We start from the raw sequence: 21,782 nt of genomic DNA, 5'->3' as shown, positions 1-21,782 counted from the left end.
AAATTCATGGCACTACAGGCCTACCTAAAGAAACAAGAAAAATCACTAATCAACAGTTTATCTTCACACTTAAGGGATCTGGAAAAAGAAAAGCAAAATAATCCCAAAGGGAGTACAAGGGAGGAGATAATAAAGATCAGAGTAAAAATAAATGAAATAGAAACCAGGAAAACAAGACAAAAGATCAATGAATCCAAGAGTTAGTTTTCAGAGAAGACAAACAAAATTGACAAACCTTTAGCCAGACTTATCAAAAAAAAAAGAGAGGACCCAAATTAATAAAATCAGAAATGAAAGAGGAGAAGTGACAACAGACACCGCAGAAATACAAAAAAATTTTAAGAAATTACTATGAGCAACTATATGCCAACAAATTAGTCAACCTGGAAGAAATGGACAATTTCCAAGAGGCGTACAACCTTCCAAGGCTAATTCAAGAAGAAACAGAAAACTTGAATAGACTGATTACCACCAGGGAAATTGAATCAGTAATCAACAATCTACCAATAAACAAAAGCCCTGGACCTGATGGCTTTACAGGTGAATTTTACAAAACATTCAAAAAAGAATTATCACCCTTTATTGGGGAACAGTGTGTACTTCCAGGCTTTTTTTCCAAGTCAAGTTGTTGCCCTTTCAATCTTAGTTGTGGAGGGTGCCATTCAGCTTCAAGTTGTTGTCCTTGCAGTCTTAGTTGTGGAGGGCACAGCTCATCTCCAGGTCCAGTTCCCATTTCTAGTTGCAGGGGGCACAGTCCACCATCCCTTGCGGGACTCAAACCGGCAACCTGGTGGTTGAGAGGACGCACTCCAACCAACTGAGCCATCCCAGAGCTCAGCGGCAGCTCAGCTCAAGGTGCCGTGTTCAATCTTAGTTGCAGGGGGCACTGCCCACCATCCCTTGTGGGACTCGAGGAATTGAACTGGCAACCTTGTGGTTGAGAGCCCATGCTCCAACCAACTGAGCCATCTGGGAGGCAGCTCAGCTCAAGGTGCCATGTTCAATCTTAGTTGTAGGGGGTGGAGCCCACCATCCCTTGCAGGATTCGAGGAGTTGAACCGGCAACTTTGTGGTTGAGAGCCCACTGGCCCATGTGGGAATCAAACCAGCAGCCTTCGGAGTTAGGAGCATGGAACTCTAACCGCCTGAGCCACCAGGCCGACCCCCAAAACACTTTTTACAAGGCCACTATCACCCTGATCCCAAAATCAGATAAAGACACTACAAAAAAAGAAAACTACAGGCCGATATCTCTAATGAACATAGATGCAAAAATCCTGAACAACATATTAGCAAACAGAATTCAGCAATACATTAAAAAGATCATACACCATAATCAAGTGGGATTCATCCCCGGTATGCAAGGTTGGTTCAACATCCGCAAATCAATTAACGTGATACGCCACATTAACAAAATGAAAAATAAAAATCACATGATCATAATCAATAGATGCAGAAAAAGCATTTGACAAAATTCAGCAGCCATTTATGATAAAAACTCTTAAGAAAGTGAGAATAGAGGGACCATATCTCAACATAATAAAGGCCATATATGATAAACCCACAGCTAACATCATACTCAATGGGGAAAAGCTAAAACCATTCCCCTTAAGATAAGGGACAAGGCAAGGTTGCCCACTTTCTCCACTTCTATTCAACATAGTGCTGGAAGTTCTAGCCACAGCAATCAGACAAGAAAAAGAAATAAAAGGCATCCAAATCAGTGAGGAGGAAGTAAAATTGTCATTATATGCAGATGACATGATACTATATATAAAGAACCCTAAAGACTCCACCAAAAACTATTAGAACTGATAAATGAAATTAGTGAAGTAGCAGGATACAAAATTAATATTCAGAAATCAGTTGCATTTGTATATACCAATAATAAAATATCAGAAGGAGAAATTAAGAAAACAATCCCATTTACAATTGCTTCAAACACTACAAAATACCTGGGAATAAATTTAACCAAAGAAGTAAAAGACACTTAAGAGAGAAATTAAAGGGATACAGATAGTTGGAAACACATACCATGCTCATGGGTAGGAAGAATAAATATCGTTAAAATGTCCATACTGCCTAAGGCAATATACAGATTCAACGCAATTCCTATCAAACTACCAAGGACATTTTTCACAGAAATAGAACATATAATCCCAAAATTTATATGGAACCATAAAAGACCTCAGAAAGCCTCGGCAATCTTGAGAAATAAGAATAAAGTGGGAGGGGGGCCGGCCCAGTGGCTCAGGCGGTTAGAGCTCTGTGCTCCTAACTCTGAAGGCTGCTGGTTCGATTCCCATATGGGCCAGTGGGCTCTCAACCACAAGGTTGCCAGTTCGATTCCTCAACTCCCGCAAGGGATGGTGGGCAGCGCCCCCTGCAACTAAAATTGAACATGACACCTTGAGCTGAGCTGCCACTGAGCTCCCGGATGGCTCAGTTGGTTGGAGCGCATCCTCTCAACCACAAGGTTGCCCGTTCGACTCCCGCAAGGGATGGTGGGCTGTGACCCCTGCAACTAGAAATGGCAACTGGACCTGGAGCTGAGCTGCGCCCTCCACAACTAAGACTGAAAGATCAACAACTTGAAGCTGAACAGAACCCTCCACAACTAAGATTGAAAGGACAACTTGACTTGGAGAAAAGTCCTGAAAGTGCACACTGTTCCCCAATAAAGTCCTGTTCCCCTTCCCCAATAAAATCTTAAATTAAAAAAAATAAATAAAGTGGGAGGTATAACAAAACCTGACATCAAATTATACTACAAGCCTACAGTAATCAAGACAGCATGGTACTGGCATAAAAACAGACACATAGATCAATGGAACAGAATAGAGAGCCCAGAAATAAATCCATGCCTATATGGTCATTTAATCTACGACAACAGAAGCAAGAATCTACAGTGGGGTAAAGACAGTCTATTCAATGAATGGTGCTAGGAAACCTGGACAGACACATGCAAAAAACTGAAGCTGGACAACCTCCTTACACCACATCCAAGAATAAATTCAAAATGGATTAAAGACATAAATGTAAGATCTGAAACCATAAAATTCCTAGAAGAAAATATAGGAAGAAACTTCACAGACATTACATGGAGTAAGATTTTTACTGACATATCCCCTCAGGCAAGGGAATAAGAGAAAAAATAAACATGTGGGATTACATCAAACTAAAAAGTTTTTTCACAGCAAAGGAAACCGTCAATAAAACAAAAAGGGATCCTACTAAATGGGAGAAGATATTTGTCAATGATATATCCGATAAGGGGTTAATATACAAAATTTATAAAAAAATCTCACTCAATTCAACTCCAAAAAAACAAACAACCCAATTGAAAAATGGGCAGAGAACATGAAGAGACATTTTTCTAAAAAGGACATACAGATGGCAAACAGACATATGAAGAAAGGCTCAACCTCACTAACCATCAGAGAAATGCAAATAAAAACCACAATGAGATACCACATCATCCCAGTCAAAATGGCTATCATCAACAAATCAACAAACAACAAGTGTTGGTGAGGATGTGGAGAAAAGGGAACCCTTGTGCACTGTTGGTGGGATTGCAGATTGGTGTAGCCACTATGGAAAACAGTATGGAGGTATCTCAAAAATCTGAAAATGGAACTAACTTATGAACCAGCAATTCCACTCCTAGGTATTTGTCCAGAGAAATCCAAAAGTCTAATTCAAAAAAATTTATGCACCCCTACGTTTATTGCAGCATTATACACAATAGCCAAGACATAGAAACAACCGAAATGCCCATCTGTAGACAACTGGGTTAAGAAACTGTGGTACATTTATACAATGGAGTATTACGCAGCCATAAAGAAGAATGAAATCTCACCATTTGCAACAATATGGATGGACCTAAAGAACATTGTGTTAAGTGAAATAAGTCAGACAGAGAAAGACAAATACCATATGATCTCACTTATATGTGGAATCTAAAGAAAAGAATAAATGAATGAACGAATCGGAAACAGCCTCAGAGATATACAGGAAAAACTGAGGGTTGCTAGATGAAAGGGGGGTTGGGGATGAGGAAGGTGAGGGGATTAGAAAGCACAGTCGGTAACCACAAGATGGCCATGGGATACAAAACTCAGTTTGGGGCATATAATCAATAATGTTGTAAAGATTTTATAGGGTATCCAACGGACACTTGTCTTATTAGGGAGACCACCTCAGGGATGGTGTAGATGCCTGGTCACTGCACTGTACACCTGAAGCTGAAGCTGAACAATAATGAATGCCAACTATAATTATATGTTTATATATATATATATATATATATATATATATATATATATATATATATACACACACATATATATTCATATTCATGCATATATATGTGTGTGTGGATATATATATATATATATATATATAGTCACAAGAAGGGGAGTACAGCATTTAGAATAGAGATAGTGGAAATGCAATGGCTATACGCGATGTCAGAGGGTTGGTAGATTGGGGGAGGGGGGCTATCACTTTGTGAGGGATATAAACGATAAATGTCTATTACATTGTTTTGTATACCTGAAACTAAGTAAAAAAAAATTAAAAAAGAAAAAGAAGAATGGATATACCAGAAGGAGAAGAGAGGGAGAAGGGAACAGAGATCCCATACAGTCAACAAGAATTTCCCAGGCCAACAGGTGGCTCAGCTCAGGTGGTTGGAGCAAGGGTGTTCCTAACGCTGAGGTCACAGGTTTACTTCCCACGTGGGCCAGTGAGCTGCGCCCTCTACAGCTAAGATTGTGAACAACAGCTCTCCCTGGAGCTGAGCTGCTGTGAGTAGCCAGAGGTTGGCGTGAGCTGCCACCGGCTGCCATGTCCTGCCGTGTGCTGCCATGAGTGGCCAGCAGCCAGCGTTAAGTGGCCAGCAGCCAGAGCTGCCGTGAGCTGCTGTGAGTGGCCTACTGTCAACTGGCGACCGACTGAGAAACAATGGCTTGAACCTGAGTGGGGGGGTTGGCGGAAGAAAGGAGGGGTAAAAAAAAAATTTCCCAAACCTATGGAAAGAACTGGATCCTCAAATCCAAGAAGCATACAGAACACCTAATTACTGATTTTCATCTGAGAGACAGAAAAAAGATTGAAAGGTTGAAACCCACCCTTAATCTAACAAAAGGGTGTTCAAGAAGTACTCAGGGATACACTTTTTTAAAAATCAGGAACAGAGACAAAAGAACGTGATTATAAAAATTTGAAGGCATCACATCCTTACAAGTTACCTGCATTTCTTATCCCATGGGACAATGGACCTGTGTGTTTGGCTTTGAGAATGCAAAGACAGAGGCCACCATGATATGGGGTCATTAAGGGCTTTCTCCCAGCTCAGCTCAATATGCCTAATTACAGGAGGCAAAACCCCAAGAAAAAACGGGGAAGCAAAGAAAACTTCCGTATCACGTGACCAAAATTCAGGAATACAAATGAAAACCATTACTGAATTGTGATGAAATCCTCTGTTCCTTTGTACTTCTTGTCCTTAAAGCTGTATGAAGCAGGTGATTTTCACTCCATATTTATTTCAGAAAAATGCTGTAAAGTAATGTGCGCGGAGGTGAGATCAGATGCACAGGGGACAGTGAGGCTGAATACAAAGGGGACCAGGAATGAATGAGGAGAAGGTACTGCACTCGGTACTGGGGACGTCCAGGTCAAGGGTTGGGACTGAGGGAGCCGAGAGGGGGCTCGTGTTCTGCAGAGTCACTGAACCAGGAGCAAACCAGATCCTGAGGAAGCTCTCTCTGTGGAATCAGAGTCAAGCAGGAAACCTTTTCATGCTGCGAAGAAGCTGGGCCAGAAAGAAGGCTCTTCTCTGAGTGTCCCCTCCTTCACTTCAGCTGAGGAGTCCTGCAGACAGAGGTCAGTGTCGTTTTCAGACCTAACACTACAAGCAGCTCCCTTTCCCCTCTCAGGGCCTCGTGTTGTAACACGGCAGCAAGGAGGGGAGATTCCTAGGTCTCCCTGAGTCTTTTATTAAGTGGAGAGAAGAAGCTTTAGTGTAAACGGCCTGACCAGAAGTCAGATCCAAATGCCTCCCATAATTTCTGTCTCCTGTCTGCCACCTCCAACTTCTATTCTTGGGAAACTGATTATGTCTCTAAAAGAGGATTAAACAGCGTTACCTGTTGGTTGAAGTCCAGAGTGTCCTGAGAAAGAGAAGGAAGAATATATACTTAAAAGATATAAAGATAAATCTATCACCAAACACAATGTTCCCAGCCCCCGAAACCCCTCCTAAAATTTTCTAACATCACAACCCACGTTGCCTGATACCAGAATAGAGAGGAGAGCAGAAATGAGAGCCTGAGCCCATGGAGTTTCTGCCCCAAGCCCAGATCCCATGTAATTCATCAGCCTTATGGCTCTTCCTTCATTTGCCCCCGTATCCTCAGCCAAGTGCCCCAGGCATGTTAACCTTTTCCTTATCTCTACAGGCCATCACCTCTTATGCTTCAACATACCAACCATGGGCTGTTGATTTCTGGATTTCCAGGGAATCTGAGGTCAATTGGGGGAAGAAAGTCCTCTACAAGACCACTGATACACAGAGAACTAACTTGAGCAAAGTCCTATTTCCTCCCCCATAAAGCCGATGGGGAGTGTCAGCCACCAACAGGTTCCTTACCTTTCTGATTCCTGAAGTAGATGAACAGCCCTGCCCCAAGGAAGAGCAGCCCCAGCACGAAGCCCCCGACGCCGCTCAGCATCTTGCTCTGTGCAGAGTCAGGCTGTGCCCCTGAGACAAGAAGCTCCTTTTAGTGATTTTTCCCCCAAATCCAAGTTCTCTCATTGAGACTTTGGGATTGGGAGCTTTGAGAATGGGGAAGAACTAGAATAATTGGCCATTTCTGGGAAAGAGATTTAAAAATCACTGAGCAGATACAAGGACCAGGCACTGAACTCACTGAAACATGAGCCCCAACATGGGTCACTACTGCAGCATCTGAGGGACGAGGAGCCCGGGACTCAGGGAGGTTGAGTCGCTGGTCTAGCGTGACAGAGCTCATAGAAGGCAGCGCGGAGACTGGACTGTCCTCGTGTCAGGAAGGTCCCCACGTTGTAGAGGATGCACCTCTTCTCAGGTCACAGTGAACAACTCAGAGCAACAGAGCAGAAGTGCCACCCCAGCCTGAGGCAGGGACGGGTGCCCAGGGCCAAGGGAGAACCATGAGCTGCGACATCATGAGAGGACTCAGCAGGGGCCACGTCCTCCCTGGCCTTCCATCGGGCCTCCCCAGGAACTACAGGATTTATAGAAACTATCACTGCCCCCCCACACACCCTGTGACCTGTACTGAAGGACAGGGGAACATGAGCCAATGAAAACATGGTGGAGGGAGAGGAGAACCCTGACACCCAGGGATAAGAAAGTCCCCTCATGGTGGGTGAGGCACTTGTGAGGTCAGAAAGCTTCTCACTCCATTCCACTGTGATGGGGCTCGTCCGGCTTGGGTGCTGCACTTGGCAGGTGTAGACCTCTCCACGCTGAGGAACTGTTTCCAGCATCACCAGGGTCTGGAAGGTCCAGTCTCCATTACGGATCAGGCCCGTGGAGACGACCCCAGCCTCCTCTTGCTGGCCATTCCGCCACCAGCTGACTTCCACGTGGCCTGGATAGAAACCATTCACGGAGCAGACCAGGAGGTTGTGGTGCTGCAGGCGCTGGGTCTTTGCAGGATACACGGTCACTGTAGGCTCCGCTGGGAGAGAAAAGGGGCGGGGGGAGTGCGTGAGGAAGACAGAGGACGTCTGCTTGGGTGGCTGCCGTCCAGCCTCCAGGCTCCAGTCCCAGATCAGGTCTCGGGCAGGCCTCCCTCACAGCTGGCCATGTGGCCCCCAGGAGTCAGCATGAGCCTTGGGTCTAATCTTTACAGCATTAGATTTGAGAGATGTTGAGGACATATGTGGGAATGTTGTTCCTAGTGTGAAATAGTTATTCATTGTTGAATTGAAGTGTTTACAAATCTTTGCAAGGTATATAACGCATTAATTCCAAGTGCTTTCTGGAGCAGGGTTGCCTGGGTCCAGATCCAGGCTCTGCCTCTTACTGGCTGATCCTGGGAGAATTTTTACATTCCTCTCTCCCTCAGCTTTCTCACCTATAAAGGGGGTTAATACTAACTTACTGCTTAGGGTTATGTGAGAATCAATGCACCCCAAATATGTAAAGCAATAACTGAAATTTAGCCTTCAATATATGTTAGCTATTTATTATCCTGGTTTATTTGGAGAGAAAATATCAGTCAAAGCAATGTGGATGAACAGGGACAGCTGCAGGTAGATGGTTAGATAGAACATGACATTCTGGGAATGCTACACGCACACTTTAGAACTCCTAGAAATGGTTCTACCCTGGGAAGCAGGAAGGACACAGGTGATTCTCTGTGAGCTCAGTGCCCAAAAAGCCTGAGTCCTGGAGGAGAGGGAAAGGAGCAAGGGAAGTCATTCATTTAAAAAGTTCCTGTATTTACACTCAGCTGATCAATCTCTTCTTTGCAAACAAGCAGATCTATTACTGAAATTGTTATCATTTTACAATTGTCTCTCATTTTCAGCTAACATTTGAGTTCAGGACAGAGCCTGGAACTCATTAATATGTGTGCTTAGTGTCCTCGACAATCCCTGGCACTACCAGCCTCAATAAATACAATTTGTTTTAATAAAAAAGATGGATATATACAATGGAGTATTATGCAGCCATAAAGAAGAATGAAATCTTACCATTTGCAACAATATGGATGGACCTAGAGAACATTATGTTAAGTGAAATAAGTCAGGCAGAGAAAGACAAATACCATAGGATCTCACTTATATGCGGAATCTAAAGAAAAGAATAAATGAATGAACTAATCAGAAACAATCTCAGAGACATAGAGGAAAAACTGAGCGTTGCTAGATGGGAGGAGGGGTGGAGATAAGGGGAGAAGGTGAAGGGATTAGAAAGAACAGTGGGTAACCATGAGATTGCCGCAGGGATACGAAAGTCAATTTTGGGAATGTAATCAATAATGTTGTAAAGATTTTGTAGGGTATCCGATGGACACTTGTCTTATTAGGGAGACCACCTCAGGGATGATGTAGATGCCTGATCACTGCACTGTACACCTGAAGCTGAAGCTGAATAATAATGAATGTCAACTACAATTTTATATACATGTATGTATATGTATATGTATGTGTATGTATATATACACACATATATACATATATATATATATGCACTTATAAGAAGTGGAGTACAACATTAGGAACAGAGACAGTGGAAATGTAATGGCTGTATGAGATGTCAGAGGGCTAGTAGATGGGGGAAGGGGGTTATCACTGTGAGAGGGATATAAATGATAAGTGTCTATTACATTTTTTTGTACACCTGAAACTAATTAAAAAATAAATAACAAAGATGGATAAACCTGGGTAAAAACATTTTTACAGTACCACGAAATGATACATTTAGATTGGTAGTCAATCATTGCTAACAAGATTGCAGTATATTTCATTAAATAAAAATGTTTAAATTCATAACATGGAAAATAATGAACCAAATCAAAATATAAATCACAAACTGGACAAAATGGTGAATCAAATATCAGCAGAGTGTTAATCATTGCTGGATAGGAAACCCATAAAATTGCTAAAAAAACAGGAGGACGTCAGAGATAAAAGATAATAGATAATTCATAGAGCAATAACAACAATTAGCCAAAAATATGTGGAAAATGTTTAAGAACTTTAGAAATCAAAGAAATATAAATTAAAAATAAAAAGTCTGTTAATCTTCAACTGAGTGGCAATATTGAAACAAGATCTAACTAAAGGCAATATGAGGTAAATTGTTACAACTACATAAAGAAATAATATATAACTACTTAAAAACTACTAGCATTATATAAATAGTAATATCGGTATGTTAAGTAACAAAATTATAATTCAAAAAGCTGGTTTCACAATCCTTTCAACTATGTAAAAATATATATACACTAAGAAAACCCCCCAAGAAATTTAGACTTAAAAAAAGCCTTAGAAAGATCAGTGGTGTATCAGATGTTCCCCCCACTCCTCAAACATTAGTCTAATACTTTTTCTCAATGAAATGTTTATGCTCAAACACATCACCGTTATTCCAAAGGTTTCAGAATTAAGAAGCGTGTATCCAAGACAGACAGTGACTCACCGCCTCACATTCCCCCCAACCTTTCACATTCCTCATCTCTGCTCCCCTAAACCTCCACCCAACCACAGACACCACCGTAAATTTCCCTTCCCTCTCCTCTGAGCCCCCATCCATGCTTCCTCCACCTCCTGCCCCCGCACTGCCGCTCTCCCCCATGTCACCCGTCCACAGCGGCCACCGTGGTGCCCTGAAGCCTCCCTGCAGCACACCCCCTCCCTCCCTCCGGGTCCTCGCACCCCCCACCCTCCCTCCGGGTCCTCGCACCCCCACCCTCCCTCCGGGTCCTCACACCCCCACCCTCCCTCCGGGTCCTCGCACCCCCACTCTCCCTCTGGGTCCTCACACCCCCACCCTCCCTCCGGGTCCTCACAACCCTCACCTTCCCTCCGGGTCCTCGCACCCCCACCCTCCCTCCGGGTCCTCGCACCCCCCCCCTCCCTCCGGGTCCTCGCACCCCCACCCTCCCTCCGGGTCCTCGCACCACCACCCGCCCTCCGGGTCCTCACACCCCAGGCCACCCCCCCACCACACACACTCTCTGTCCCACCTCAGCGCACACCCACCCCTCACACACCCTCGCCTCACAATCACACACACGGACAACATTACACACACTGTGTCCTGGACATCACGCCCTCACATGTCCCCTCAGAACTTGTGCAGGTTCACAGCCCGACACTCACCCCAGTGACCACACACACACACACACACACACACACACACACACACACACACACACACGCCCCCGCCGCGCTCACCTCGCCGATGCACCAAGAAGTTATCTAACACCCCGTAGTTGCGTCTGCACACCGTGTCCACCGCCTCCCGCGTCTGCTCCAGGAAGTCCTTCTGGCTGTTCCAATACTCGGCGTCCCGCCGCCCCAGCTCGGTCACCGCCACGAACTCCCCCACGTCGCTGTCGTAGCGCGCGTACTCCTCCCGGTTGTAGATGATTCTGCTCACAAGCCGCACCCGCTCCGTCCCGTTGGTGAAGTAACACTCGTACTTAAACTGCTCCAAGAACTGTGCTGTGGGGACAGGAAGGATCCGGTCACACTGGTTACACACTGACCACGACGTCCCCCAAAGCGGGGCGCCCAGGTCGGGTGGGGACACGGGGACGCCCCCGTTTATGGCCCCGCGGCGCCCCCACACCAGCGCCCACCGCTTCATCTTTAATCCGCCCGCGGTGCGGGAGGGGGGCCGGCGGGGCTGAGAAAACCCCTCGGACCCGGAGGCTTTCGCATCCACTGGGCTCGGTGCTGGGCTGCAGACGCCAACGCGGGAGCGGGGCAGGGGTCTGTCCCATCACCGCCTCCTGCGACACCTCCTTCTAGAAGCCTCCACAGTAAACACACCGCCCCCTCCTCTCATCCCACGCAGGTCCTTATACGTGTACCGCCTCCTTCCTTCTGTAAATATATCATTGTCGCCGACCTGGTGACAGGCCTGTGCTGCTCCTGGGAACCCGAGGGAGGAAACCCGACGTCTCTACTCCTGCAGCTTAACATTCAGTGCAAGTGAGGAACAAAACCCACCACACAGAATTCATACAGGAGGGAGAAATGTCAGAGGAAAAGTTCTGGAACAGAGAATAGTAGGACGATCTAAATTACATTAGGGTGCAGGGAAGGGGTCCCTGAGTGACATTTAAGATGTGACATGAAAAGGTAAGTTGGTGTGAGCTGGAGAATCGTGTGTGTGTGTGTGTGTGTGTGTGTGTGTGTGTGTGTGTGTGGAAAAGGGAGGCACATTTCTGATAAAGGTAATACCATGTGCAAAAGCCTGAAAGAACTGATCAACTTCCTCCAGAAACGGGAAGAAAACAGTTCTCTGAAGCACAGGCAGTGGGAGGAAGGAGGGGAAAGCTTAGACTGGAGAAGCAGGAATGGGCCCTGAAAAGTCTGTGGGTGGCATTAGGTGTAACTTTATACTAAATGTAACAAGAAACTCCTGATGAGTGTGTTGTTGTTGTTTTCTTCTTTTTTTTCATTGCAGTTTATTGGGGCAACAACTTTAGCAAAGTTACATAGATTTCAGGTGTACAATTCTGTAACACATCATCTGTATATCACACTGTGTGTTCACCATCCACTGTCAGTTCTCCTTCCATCACCATATATTTGATCCCTTTTACCCTCATCTACCAAATGAAGAAACAAAACTCACAGACACAGACAATAGTTTAGTGGTTACCAGCTGGTAAGAGGGGATGGGGTTAACGACTTATAAGGAGACTAGAACCGTGATACAATACAGGCCCACAATCCCCTATTTGAATTTCCAAATCCAGAAATCTGAGAAACTCCAATCTGGGGTGCCAACCTCACGTGGTAAGTCTGACCTGATGAGGTAAAGAGAGTCAGACACATCTCAGAGCTCTTATTGGTCAATTGGCCACGTGTGCTTCCGCAATTTATGTTCAATTGAACTAAGAAGATTTCAGAAAGTGATAAAAAAAAAAATTCTGTGGTTAAAAGTGAGACCAATAAATGGGAGCATCTGACTTTATCAATACAATAGAATGCAGAATTACTGAAAAAGATGGATACATGTTATTGAAAAATACTTGTGGTGGTCACAATTTATGACTTATACCATCTGAAAAATCTGTGATTGAAAAAGCTGCTGTTAATTATGAAGCAGCTGAGAATTACATTGAAAAATTTGCCAATATTGTACCTGATAAAAACCTTGGTCCTGAACATACATTTTGCTGGAAAAATAGCTCTGCACTGGGACTAGACCCTACGAAACCACCCACAGTGCCTAACAAGAGAGTATGAAAGCTATTCTGATTCCAACCAAAAGATGACTGTTCTTGAGTATGTGCACTCTGCAGGCTCCCCCAAAACACAGTGGGCCGTGACTGGAAAAAGCCCAAATCCAGAATACCTGAAAGGGGTAAGCATTTTACGTGTGCATTATGTTCAAAGAAGGAAACATGAAAAACCAGACAGATATTTTCTAGCTGGCTCAGTAACCGCCTGTGTCAGTGGCTTATGTTCAGTGCAGGCGAGCTGGGCTGTGACAAAACTGTAAAACATGACTGTCCGCGTACAATTGCTCCACATACAGCTCTCATGAGCATCTTGTAACAAGTACAGTTCTGGGTTTTCATTTCCCCTAGTATGACAGCTCTGTTGAAATTTTAGAACCAAGAAATTTCTTGTCCCATGAAGAGCAGGTATAAATAATTTTTAAACTCTGTTCTCACTGAGGTTTACAGATATCTACAAATCCATGGCTTTCTGAAGGAGGTCAGCTGCTAGTGTTTATTATGAAGCTAATAATTAATAAATCCACTTGAACAAATGTTTGGCACAGACTTTAGGCTATATCCATCTTTTCAAATGGCCTAATAGATGAAGACTTTGGAAACTATCATTTCATTATGAGAAAAAATTATATCAAACTTCAAAACATTATCAGCTAAAAATCTAAATTAGGCAGAGGCTGCTGACATAAATTATATACAGTGGTACCTTGGTTTTCGAACGTCTCTGTTGATGAACATTTTGGTTTACGAACGCTGTAAATTTTATGCATTTATGGTATCATTAGATAGTAAAATTCATGCTAAATTTGCTTTCTTAGGGGTTGATTTCAAAGGTCTGGAACGGATTAATCCATTTTGCATTACTTTCTATGGGGAAACTGTGCCTTGGTTTTCAAACATTTCAGAACTCGAATGGTCTTCCAGAACGGATTATGTTTGAAAACAGAGGTACCACTGTATATCCTGAGCACTGACAGTGATGCTTCTGTGGGGGATTCCAAGTTGTGGAAACAGGGGAGTGAAGACCGGGCTCGCTCCCCTTCAGCCGCCTCAGCCTTCCTGTCCCTTAGACACAGCACACATCTTCCACACTTTGCCCTTTCCCCTAGTCCCTCTCTCTGGAACACTTGTCCCTTAGGTCTTCACACGGTTGGCTTCTCATCATTCATGAGTCAAATGTCTCTAAATGTCACTTTCTCAGGCAGAGCTCCCCAGCCACTTGAACTGACGTCAGGTGAATCCAGTTCTCTCTGTCCCATCATCCTGATTTTTTTTTCAGAGCACATATTATTCTCTGAAATATTTTTGTTAAATGTTTATGGTACATGTTCTCTGACTTTAGGTAATTTCCATGATAGGGGACTTTTCTCTCTTATTCACATAGAATTCTCTGAGCCTAGAACAGCCCAGTACAGAATTGTGCTCAGATGGGTACCTGTGGTCCACGTGAGTAAACCTGGGGTGCTGGGACTTGGTCATTGTGGGGATCCTGGAAAGCGAGAAGGGGCTCAAGCCCCAACAGTCTTTACTCTGATGACACTTTCTATCCTTTCCTCTTCCTGTGAGAAATTTAGACAAACTTCTTCTTTCTCCTCCTACTTGTTAGAAGAAACATCCCAGGTAAGGAAATGGTAATTTTAAGAAAGAGAGAAAATTTCATTAAGTTTCATCTTATCCAATATACCTGTTATAGTGCTGAGAGCTGTGCAAACTTTGGGGATTCTCAGGAATGGTGAGGACATAGCTGGGGAAAGAATAGGGAGGAGCTGGAAGCAGAAGTAACCAAGTTTGGCTAATTAAGGGAAACAGAGGACAGGACAAGTGAACCTATGGAACTTGGGGCCAAGACCCCAGACGGCCAATGAGGTCCCTTGACTTGCTTACTGGCTTTCAGCCTGTGGGACGGAAGGAAACTTCACATTCTCTCTGTACTGCTGCTCAGGGTGTGGCATTTGAACCATATGAAATTGCTTCTGTTTGACTTTTTTTGGCTTGTGAATATGCAATTTCATATAACCTATTTTATTAATCCCTTCTTGTGAGCTGAGGCAAGAGAATGGGGAGATGTACAAGAAACTTATAGTATAGAAAGGTTCAAAAGATTCCTAATGAACCTGAACCTGCCAGGCTTTCAGAAGGTGCCTGAAGTCCTTTAAGGCTTCAGAGAACAGCCCCCAGATGCTCCTCATCGACAGGCTCAGCCCACGTCGTAAGGGTCTCTGCTTCCGCTGCAGGGTGCTTTCCATGGAGGAACAGAGGGCACTAACCCCACCTTCTGTCCGAGAGCCTCCTGTATAAGGGACACAGGCCTTGTAAACATTGGGGTTCAGGGAGAAAGGAAAGATATTGGGGAGGCCTCTTAATCCATCCCCCGTATTAGGGAGAGGCACCAACGTCACAGTCCTGCTGAGGACACAACACAGGATCTTGGAGGAGAGGCCCTTCTGATTCCTTTTGACTTCCATCAAATGTGCAGAGAAACTTTCCCTGTTGCTGGCATAACTCAACATAATAAAGGGAATCACTGGATGGGCAATTATCTTGACATCATTGTTTCTAAATCTTCTCAAGGTCCCAAGGGAATGGTATGCAAGGCTAGAGAGGTTTTATTGGAAGAGAGATGAGAAACACACACACACACACACACCCACACACACAGGCCCTAACACAGTTCTGGTAGAGGACAAGCAGCCAAGTTCCTTTGGTTGTGGAACGAACTGGGGATCCATATGATAAATATATGTGGTCACTGAAGAAAGTGCACAGTTTCCTAAGGGATGTGGCCTGGACACAGTGACAAAGCTAACTCCCTCCCTTCCCCCACCACCCAATAGCTCACCCCCCAAGCTGTGCACTTATGTGGGGGGTCCCTGGCCCAGGCCAGGGGAGGACTCAGCCCCATCAGTATCACGGTCAGAGCTGCTGTCCAGGAGCCGCCGGGGAACCACAGACACACCATGCTGGTTAACGGAGAGGACAGGGCACAGGGAGCAGGCGAGTCTCAGTCAGAGGGGACTGTGGCCTTCCTCCAGCGTCACCCCAAATAATAGAAACCAAGGCCCTCATTTCTCTGTTCCTGAATTGAGTAACCTCAGTGTTGGAGAACCAATCAGCGCCAGATAACATCATCAGTTGCTGGTCAGAGATTCAGTGAGAAGGTCCCCTTCTGAAACTTAGAATTTCCTGCATTAAAAGCATTGCTTAAGCTTAGTGCTTTAAAGGCTTGATCCAGTTGTATCTGAAACATTGGGTCCCTGTTGTGAGCCAGCTCTGCGCTGGTCCGTGATGTGCACACAAGCTCGAGCCTTTTAGGAGCGTTCATCTCTCACCTGAAGACAGAGCTGTTCTGACAAATGTATGAGTGAGTGTTAGGAGTTAAGAGGGTGGAGGGAAGATGATTGCAAGTCAGGAGACCTTTAATCTGGTCCTTATTGCACCATAACTTAGTGCTGTAGGTTTGGGGAAATACTTAACCTCTCAGATTAAATGAAGGCACTGCAGTCTCTCAGGTATTTCAATAGTGGAACATTCTGTGATTCTGTGGACACCTGGCGGAGCAGCCTCCCCTCGTAACTGATGATGTGACAGACTTACAGCTGTGGATTGGAGAGTGTAGTCTGCACCTCCTCACGGGAAGGGAGGTCTCTGATCAACTGAAGGGTATTCAAAGTTGGTCAATAAATTGACCTGAGTGAAAGGGTTTTCCAGGTTTGTCTCCTGTTGCTGTCGCTGAGTTAGTGGCACCTCCAGAACACACATAGAGAAAGGGGACTAGAGATGGTGATCTATATAGAATGGAGGGTCTTGAAAGTACCTCTGTATCTCACTTAAACTAACAATGTGATAGAGCCAACTGTCCAAACCAAATGAACTTTAAAGGCCAACTATGTATCTAAAGTTCTGCATTACTTCACACTCCACTACTGGATAAGCAGTCCTCCAGTTCTGATAAGCAGTCCTTCGTGTGCCTTTATATCTCTAGTGACAGAATACTCATCATGCTGCAGTAAAAATGACTAAAATTTAGTGGATGAAATGGATGAATGACCAAAAGGTACAGGCTTCCAGCTATAAAATAAATGTCATGAGTGTGTAATATACAGCTAAGAGAGAAGATCTTAAAAGTTCTCATCACGAGAAAAAAAACTTTATAACTGTGTGTGGTGATGTCAACTAGACTAACAGTGGGGATCATTTTGCAACAAATAAAGAATTAAATGTAAGACCTGAAACCGTAACACTCCTAGAAGAAAACATAGGCATTAAATTATCTGACGTTGCTCTTCATAATATTTTTCTGATATATCTCCTTGGGAAAGGGGAACAAAAAAATAAACAAATGGGACTACATCATACTAAAAAGTTCTTTGCAAAGCCAAGGAAACGATCAATAAGACAAATAGACAACCCACTGAATGAGAGAAGATATTCACCAGTGACACATCTTTTAAGGGGTTAATATCCAAAATTTATAAAGAACTCATGCAACTGAACACACACAAAAAAAAAATCCAATTGAAAAACGGGCAGAGAACATGAATAGACATTTCTCCAAAGAGGACATACAGATGGTCAATAAACATATGAAAAGATGTTCAACATCACTAATCATCAGAGAAATGCAAATAAAAACCACAATGAGATATCACCTCACATCTGATTTATCTCAATAAATCAACAAACAACAAGTTTTGTGGAGGATTGGATAAAAGGAAACCCTCGTGCACTCTTGGTGAGATTGCAAATTTGGTGCAGCCACTATGGAAAACAGTATGGAGTTTCCTCAAAAAATTAATAATAGAACTATCTCATGACCTAGTAGTTCCACTTCTGGGCATCATACTTTTTTAATGTTAATTTTAAACTAATGATATAGTCACAGGAAATTGTGAAACAGAAGGGTCTTTTTTATTTCATCCAGTTTCCCCCTATGATTACACCTTATATAATTATAGTTAATATCAAAACCAGGAAATTGATACAATGTGTTTGTATAGTTTTCTTTTATCACATGTTTAGAATCATGAAACCACCATTGTGATCAAATTACGGGGCTATAGTTCATGACTACAAAGCTGTCCTCATTTTACTTCTTTATACTCACACCAACCCCCATACACACCATCTCTAACAAGCATCAGCCACTATTTTCTATCTCTAAAATTTCATCATTTCAAAATGCTATCTAGTTGAAATCATACAGTATGTGACCTTTTGGTATTGGCATTTGTACTCAGTAAAAATACCCTTGAGATCCATTCAAGATTTTGTATACACTATCAATATTTTCTTCCTTTTTTGCTTGTTGAGTTATTTCATGCTATGAATATACTACAATTTACATAATCATTCACCCATTTAGAAAATTATGGCCATTTCTAGTTTTTGGCTATTACTATAAAGTTGCTATAAACATTTATATATATGTATAGGTTTTAGTATGGATGCAGACGTTCATTTCTCTGGGGTAAATGCTCTGGACTGCAGTTTCTAGACATATGGTAAGTATACATTTAGTATTTTAAGAAATAGCCAATGTATTCTCCAGAGTGGCACTACAATTTTTCATTCCTACCAGACACATATGAGAGATCTATTTTCATCACATCTTTGCCAGCATTTTGTATTTTCATGATTTTTTACTTTAGCTGTTTTAATGAGTTTAGTGATTGCTCATCAGTCTTAATTTGCATTCCTTTATTTAGTGATATTAAATGTCGCATCGAGCACGACATGGGTTGTGGGGAAGGAGAAGGGCGGCGCAGGGTTAAGAAAAGACAGTAGCCAAGAATAGAGTGCAAGCACGGGCCAAGGGGAGCAGTCTCAGGGACTGAACCCCAATTGAGCCAACGTGTAGTTTTTATGGGTAAATTTCTAAAGAGGTAATGATTGTTAATCTCAATATCTGTGTGTTGGTAGCCTGCTGGCTGTCTTTCTGAAAATTCCCATTGTGTTCCAGCCTGAAATTTGCCTTCACACATGCATAACTCCAAGGAATCCATTGAAGGGGAGGGACGGATATAATTCCATCCGGCCTCAGTTTGCTGAGGCACTCCCTTGTGAAGTCCTGGGAAGAGCGCGGCAGGGAGGGGGACAAACGGTCTGGCAGCTGTAAGGCAACAATTAAACACCTTTTTATGTGTTTTTTGCCATTCATATATTCTCTTCCATAAAAGTTGTTAAATTGATCTATATGTCCATCCCTCTGCAAAACCACACAGTCTTGATTACTACAGCTATACACGAAGACTTAAAATTAGGTTAAGTGATATCTTTCATTTTATTCTTCTTTATCAAAAATGTTTTAACTATTTTAGATCCATAGTCTTATCATATAAAGTTTAGAATAAGCTTCTCTATTTCTATAAAAAAAATTCTAGGATTTTCATAGAAATTACATTAAACCTACATATCACTTTGGGAAATGCTGACATCTTTTCTACATTGAGTCTTCCAATATGTGGATAGAGTTTGTCTCTCCAACTATTTACATCTTCTTTGATTACTTTCATAAGCATTTTGTAACTTTCAGCACACAAATCCTGTATATGTCTGTAGGGTTTATACCTAATTATCTAATTTTTGAACTATTGTACATAATATGTTGTTAAGTTTGACTCCAATGTGTTCATTGCAAATACACAGAAATAGAATTGGTTTTTGTATGTTTATCCTGTATCCTGTGAACCTGCTAAACTTACTTATTAGTCTGAGTATTTTTTTCAGATTTCTTGAAATTTTTTACATAAATGATTGTGTTTACTAACAATAGAGACAGTTTTATTTCTTCCTTTAAACTGTATGACTTTTATTTCCCTCTCTTGCCTTATTGTAATGGATAAGACTTTCAGTGCTGTTTGAATAAAAGTGGTAAGAGCATGTACCTTTACTCTGTTCCTTGTATTAAAGGAAAAGCATTCAATCTTTCACCATTAAGTATGATAGCTACATGTGTTTTGTGAATATTTTATCATGTTGAGGAAATTCCCCTCTAATCCCAGTTTTCTGAGAGTTTTTTTTTTTTTTTTAACATAAAACCGACCATCTTAATCTGTTTTCAATCTATACCTCATTGGTAAAAACACTGTCCTGCAGCTGTCCCCACTACCCATTCCCAGAATTGAGAGGGTTTTTTTGTTTTGTTTTGTTTTTAATAATGAATGGGTGTTGAATTTTGTCAATTTTTATGAATCATTAATAGTGTGATTTTTCTTTTTTTTTTTTTTTAACCTGTTAGTGTGGTAGATTAGAGTTTGAGTGTGTAACCAGCCTTGGATATCTGGAATAAACCCTACAAGGTCATGATATATAATTTTAAAATATATTGTTGAATGCTGTTTGCTAATATTTTGTTAATGATTTTATGTTTATATTCATGAGAGTTATTGGCCTATACTTTTCTTCGTACTATTTTTCCCTGGTTTGAGCATCAGGATTATACTGGCCTCATATTAGTCTGGAAACGTGTTTTCTTTTTAATTTTCTGTGAGAGGTAGTGTAATTTCTCTTTAAATGTTATATAGAATTATCAATGAAACCGTCTGGGCCTGGAGATGTCTTTTGCTTGAGATTTATATATAAAGAATTCAACTTTTTAAATAGTTATAGGGGTGTACAGATTATTCATTTCAGCTTGGGAGAATTTTGATACTTTGTCTTGTTGAGGAATTGGTTCGTTTTATCTAAGTTATCAAAGTTTGTGTGAAAAGTTGTTTGTAGTATTACTTATTATCCTTTTGGTGTCTGTACATCTGCAGTGGTTAGCTCCTGTTTTATTCCTAATATTGGTAAATTTTATTTTCTTTATGAGACTTACTAAAGATTTTGCCATTTTTGTTGATCTTTTCCAAAAACCACTTCTTTGTCTTATAGATTTTTCTGTTGTTCATCTGTTTTCAATTTCATTGATTTCAGTTCACATATGTATTACTTCCTTCTTCTACATGCTTTGGGTTTATTTTGTTTCCATTTTTCTAGCTACTTTGAATGAAAGTTTAGTTTACTAATTTGAGATCTGTCATCTCTTCTATATTAAACAGTACTGTAAATTTCCTTCTAAACACTGTTTTTGCTACATCCACTAATTTCGATATGTTGTATTTACATATTCATTCAGGCAGTGTATTTTTTTAAATTTCCTTTGAGACTTCAACATTGATCCATAGATTATTTATAAATATTGATCGATAAATATTGTTCTATAAATATTGATTAGATCCTATTGGTTGATAGTGTTGCTGAATTCTTTTAAACCCTTTTTCATTTTCTCTAGTTGTTGTGAGAGGGATGTTGAAATCTCCAGCTATAATTGTGGATACGTCAATTTCCAGTCATGATGGCCGTAGGTAAACATTGTGCTGGCCTTCTGTCACACCACATCAAAACTACAGCTAACCTACAGAACAACCATCATTGAGAATTGCCTGAAGTCTACCTAAACCAAAGTCCTGCCGCTAAATATTACTAAGGACATACAGAGACTGGGAGGAGGGGCAGAGATGCAGAATAGGTTGGTCCCACAACCCTCTGTGGTGGTTAAAAATCAGGAGGACTATCTCGGCTACCGAGGTCCCCCCAGAGGAGCCAGGGGTCCCAGACCAGGGTTCCAGTTCTGGGGAGAGAAGTCCCCCTAAACTCTGGTTATGAAAACCTGTGGACATCGTAGAAATGGCAGCATGAGGAGAGCCTCTTGAAATCTCCCCTGGAACTTACAACAAATTGAACAACTATAATTGCACAAAGGACTCCCTGTGCAGCAGACAGGCAAGACTAAGAGATGTGCAATTAAGATCTTCTAGAGGG

General features: G+C 42.3%; 1 protein-coding gene across 1 annotated transcript; it reads right to left on the bottom strand.

Annotated features, from left to right (window-relative positions):
* Positions 1-5,529: 5,529 nt before the first annotated feature.
* Positions 5,530-16,032, bottom strand: LOC109436804 (DLA class II histocompatibility antigen, DR-1 beta chain). The gene is made up of 6 exons (XM_074332738.1): positions 15,840-16,032; positions 10,960-11,229; positions 7,449-7,730; positions 6,656-6,766; positions 6,153-6,176; positions 5,530-5,877 (listed from the first exon to the last, which is right to left on the bottom strand). Exons 1-6 carry the CDS (start codon positions 15,937-15,939, stop codon positions 5,864-5,866), a joined length of 801 nt encoding a protein of 266 aa, XP_074188839.1. The 5' UTR covers positions 15,940-16,032; the 3' UTR covers positions 5,530-5,863.
* Positions 16,033-21,782: the final 5,750 nt, after the last annotated feature.

This window comes from Rhinolophus sinicus, linkage group LG05 (genome assembly GCF_036562045.2).
Source record: "Rhinolophus sinicus isolate RSC01 linkage group LG05, ASM3656204v1, whole genome shotgun sequence".
Lineage (NCBI taxonomy): Eukaryota > Metazoa > Chordata > Mammalia > Chiroptera > Rhinolophidae > Rhinolophus > Rhinolophus sinicus.
Note: the sequence above shows the minus strand (reverse complement) of the source record. Positions and strands in the feature narration are given on the sequence as shown.

Bases quoted from the DNA above. Each gene is read 5' to 3' on its own strand.
- LOC109436804 (XM_074332738.1), bottom strand. From the start codon at position 15,939: ATGGTGTGTCTGTGGTTCCCCGGCGGCTCCTGGACAGCAGCTCTGACC. The intron at 7,731-10,959 runs GTGAGCGCGGCG...TTTCTCTCCCAG, and splicing joins CTTCTTGGTGCATCGGCGAG to CGGAGCCTACAGTGACCGTG. The intron at 6,767-7,448 runs GTGAGAAGCTTT...TTCTTGTCTCAG, and splicing joins CCCCATCACAGTGGAATGGA to GGGCACAGCCTGACTCTGCA.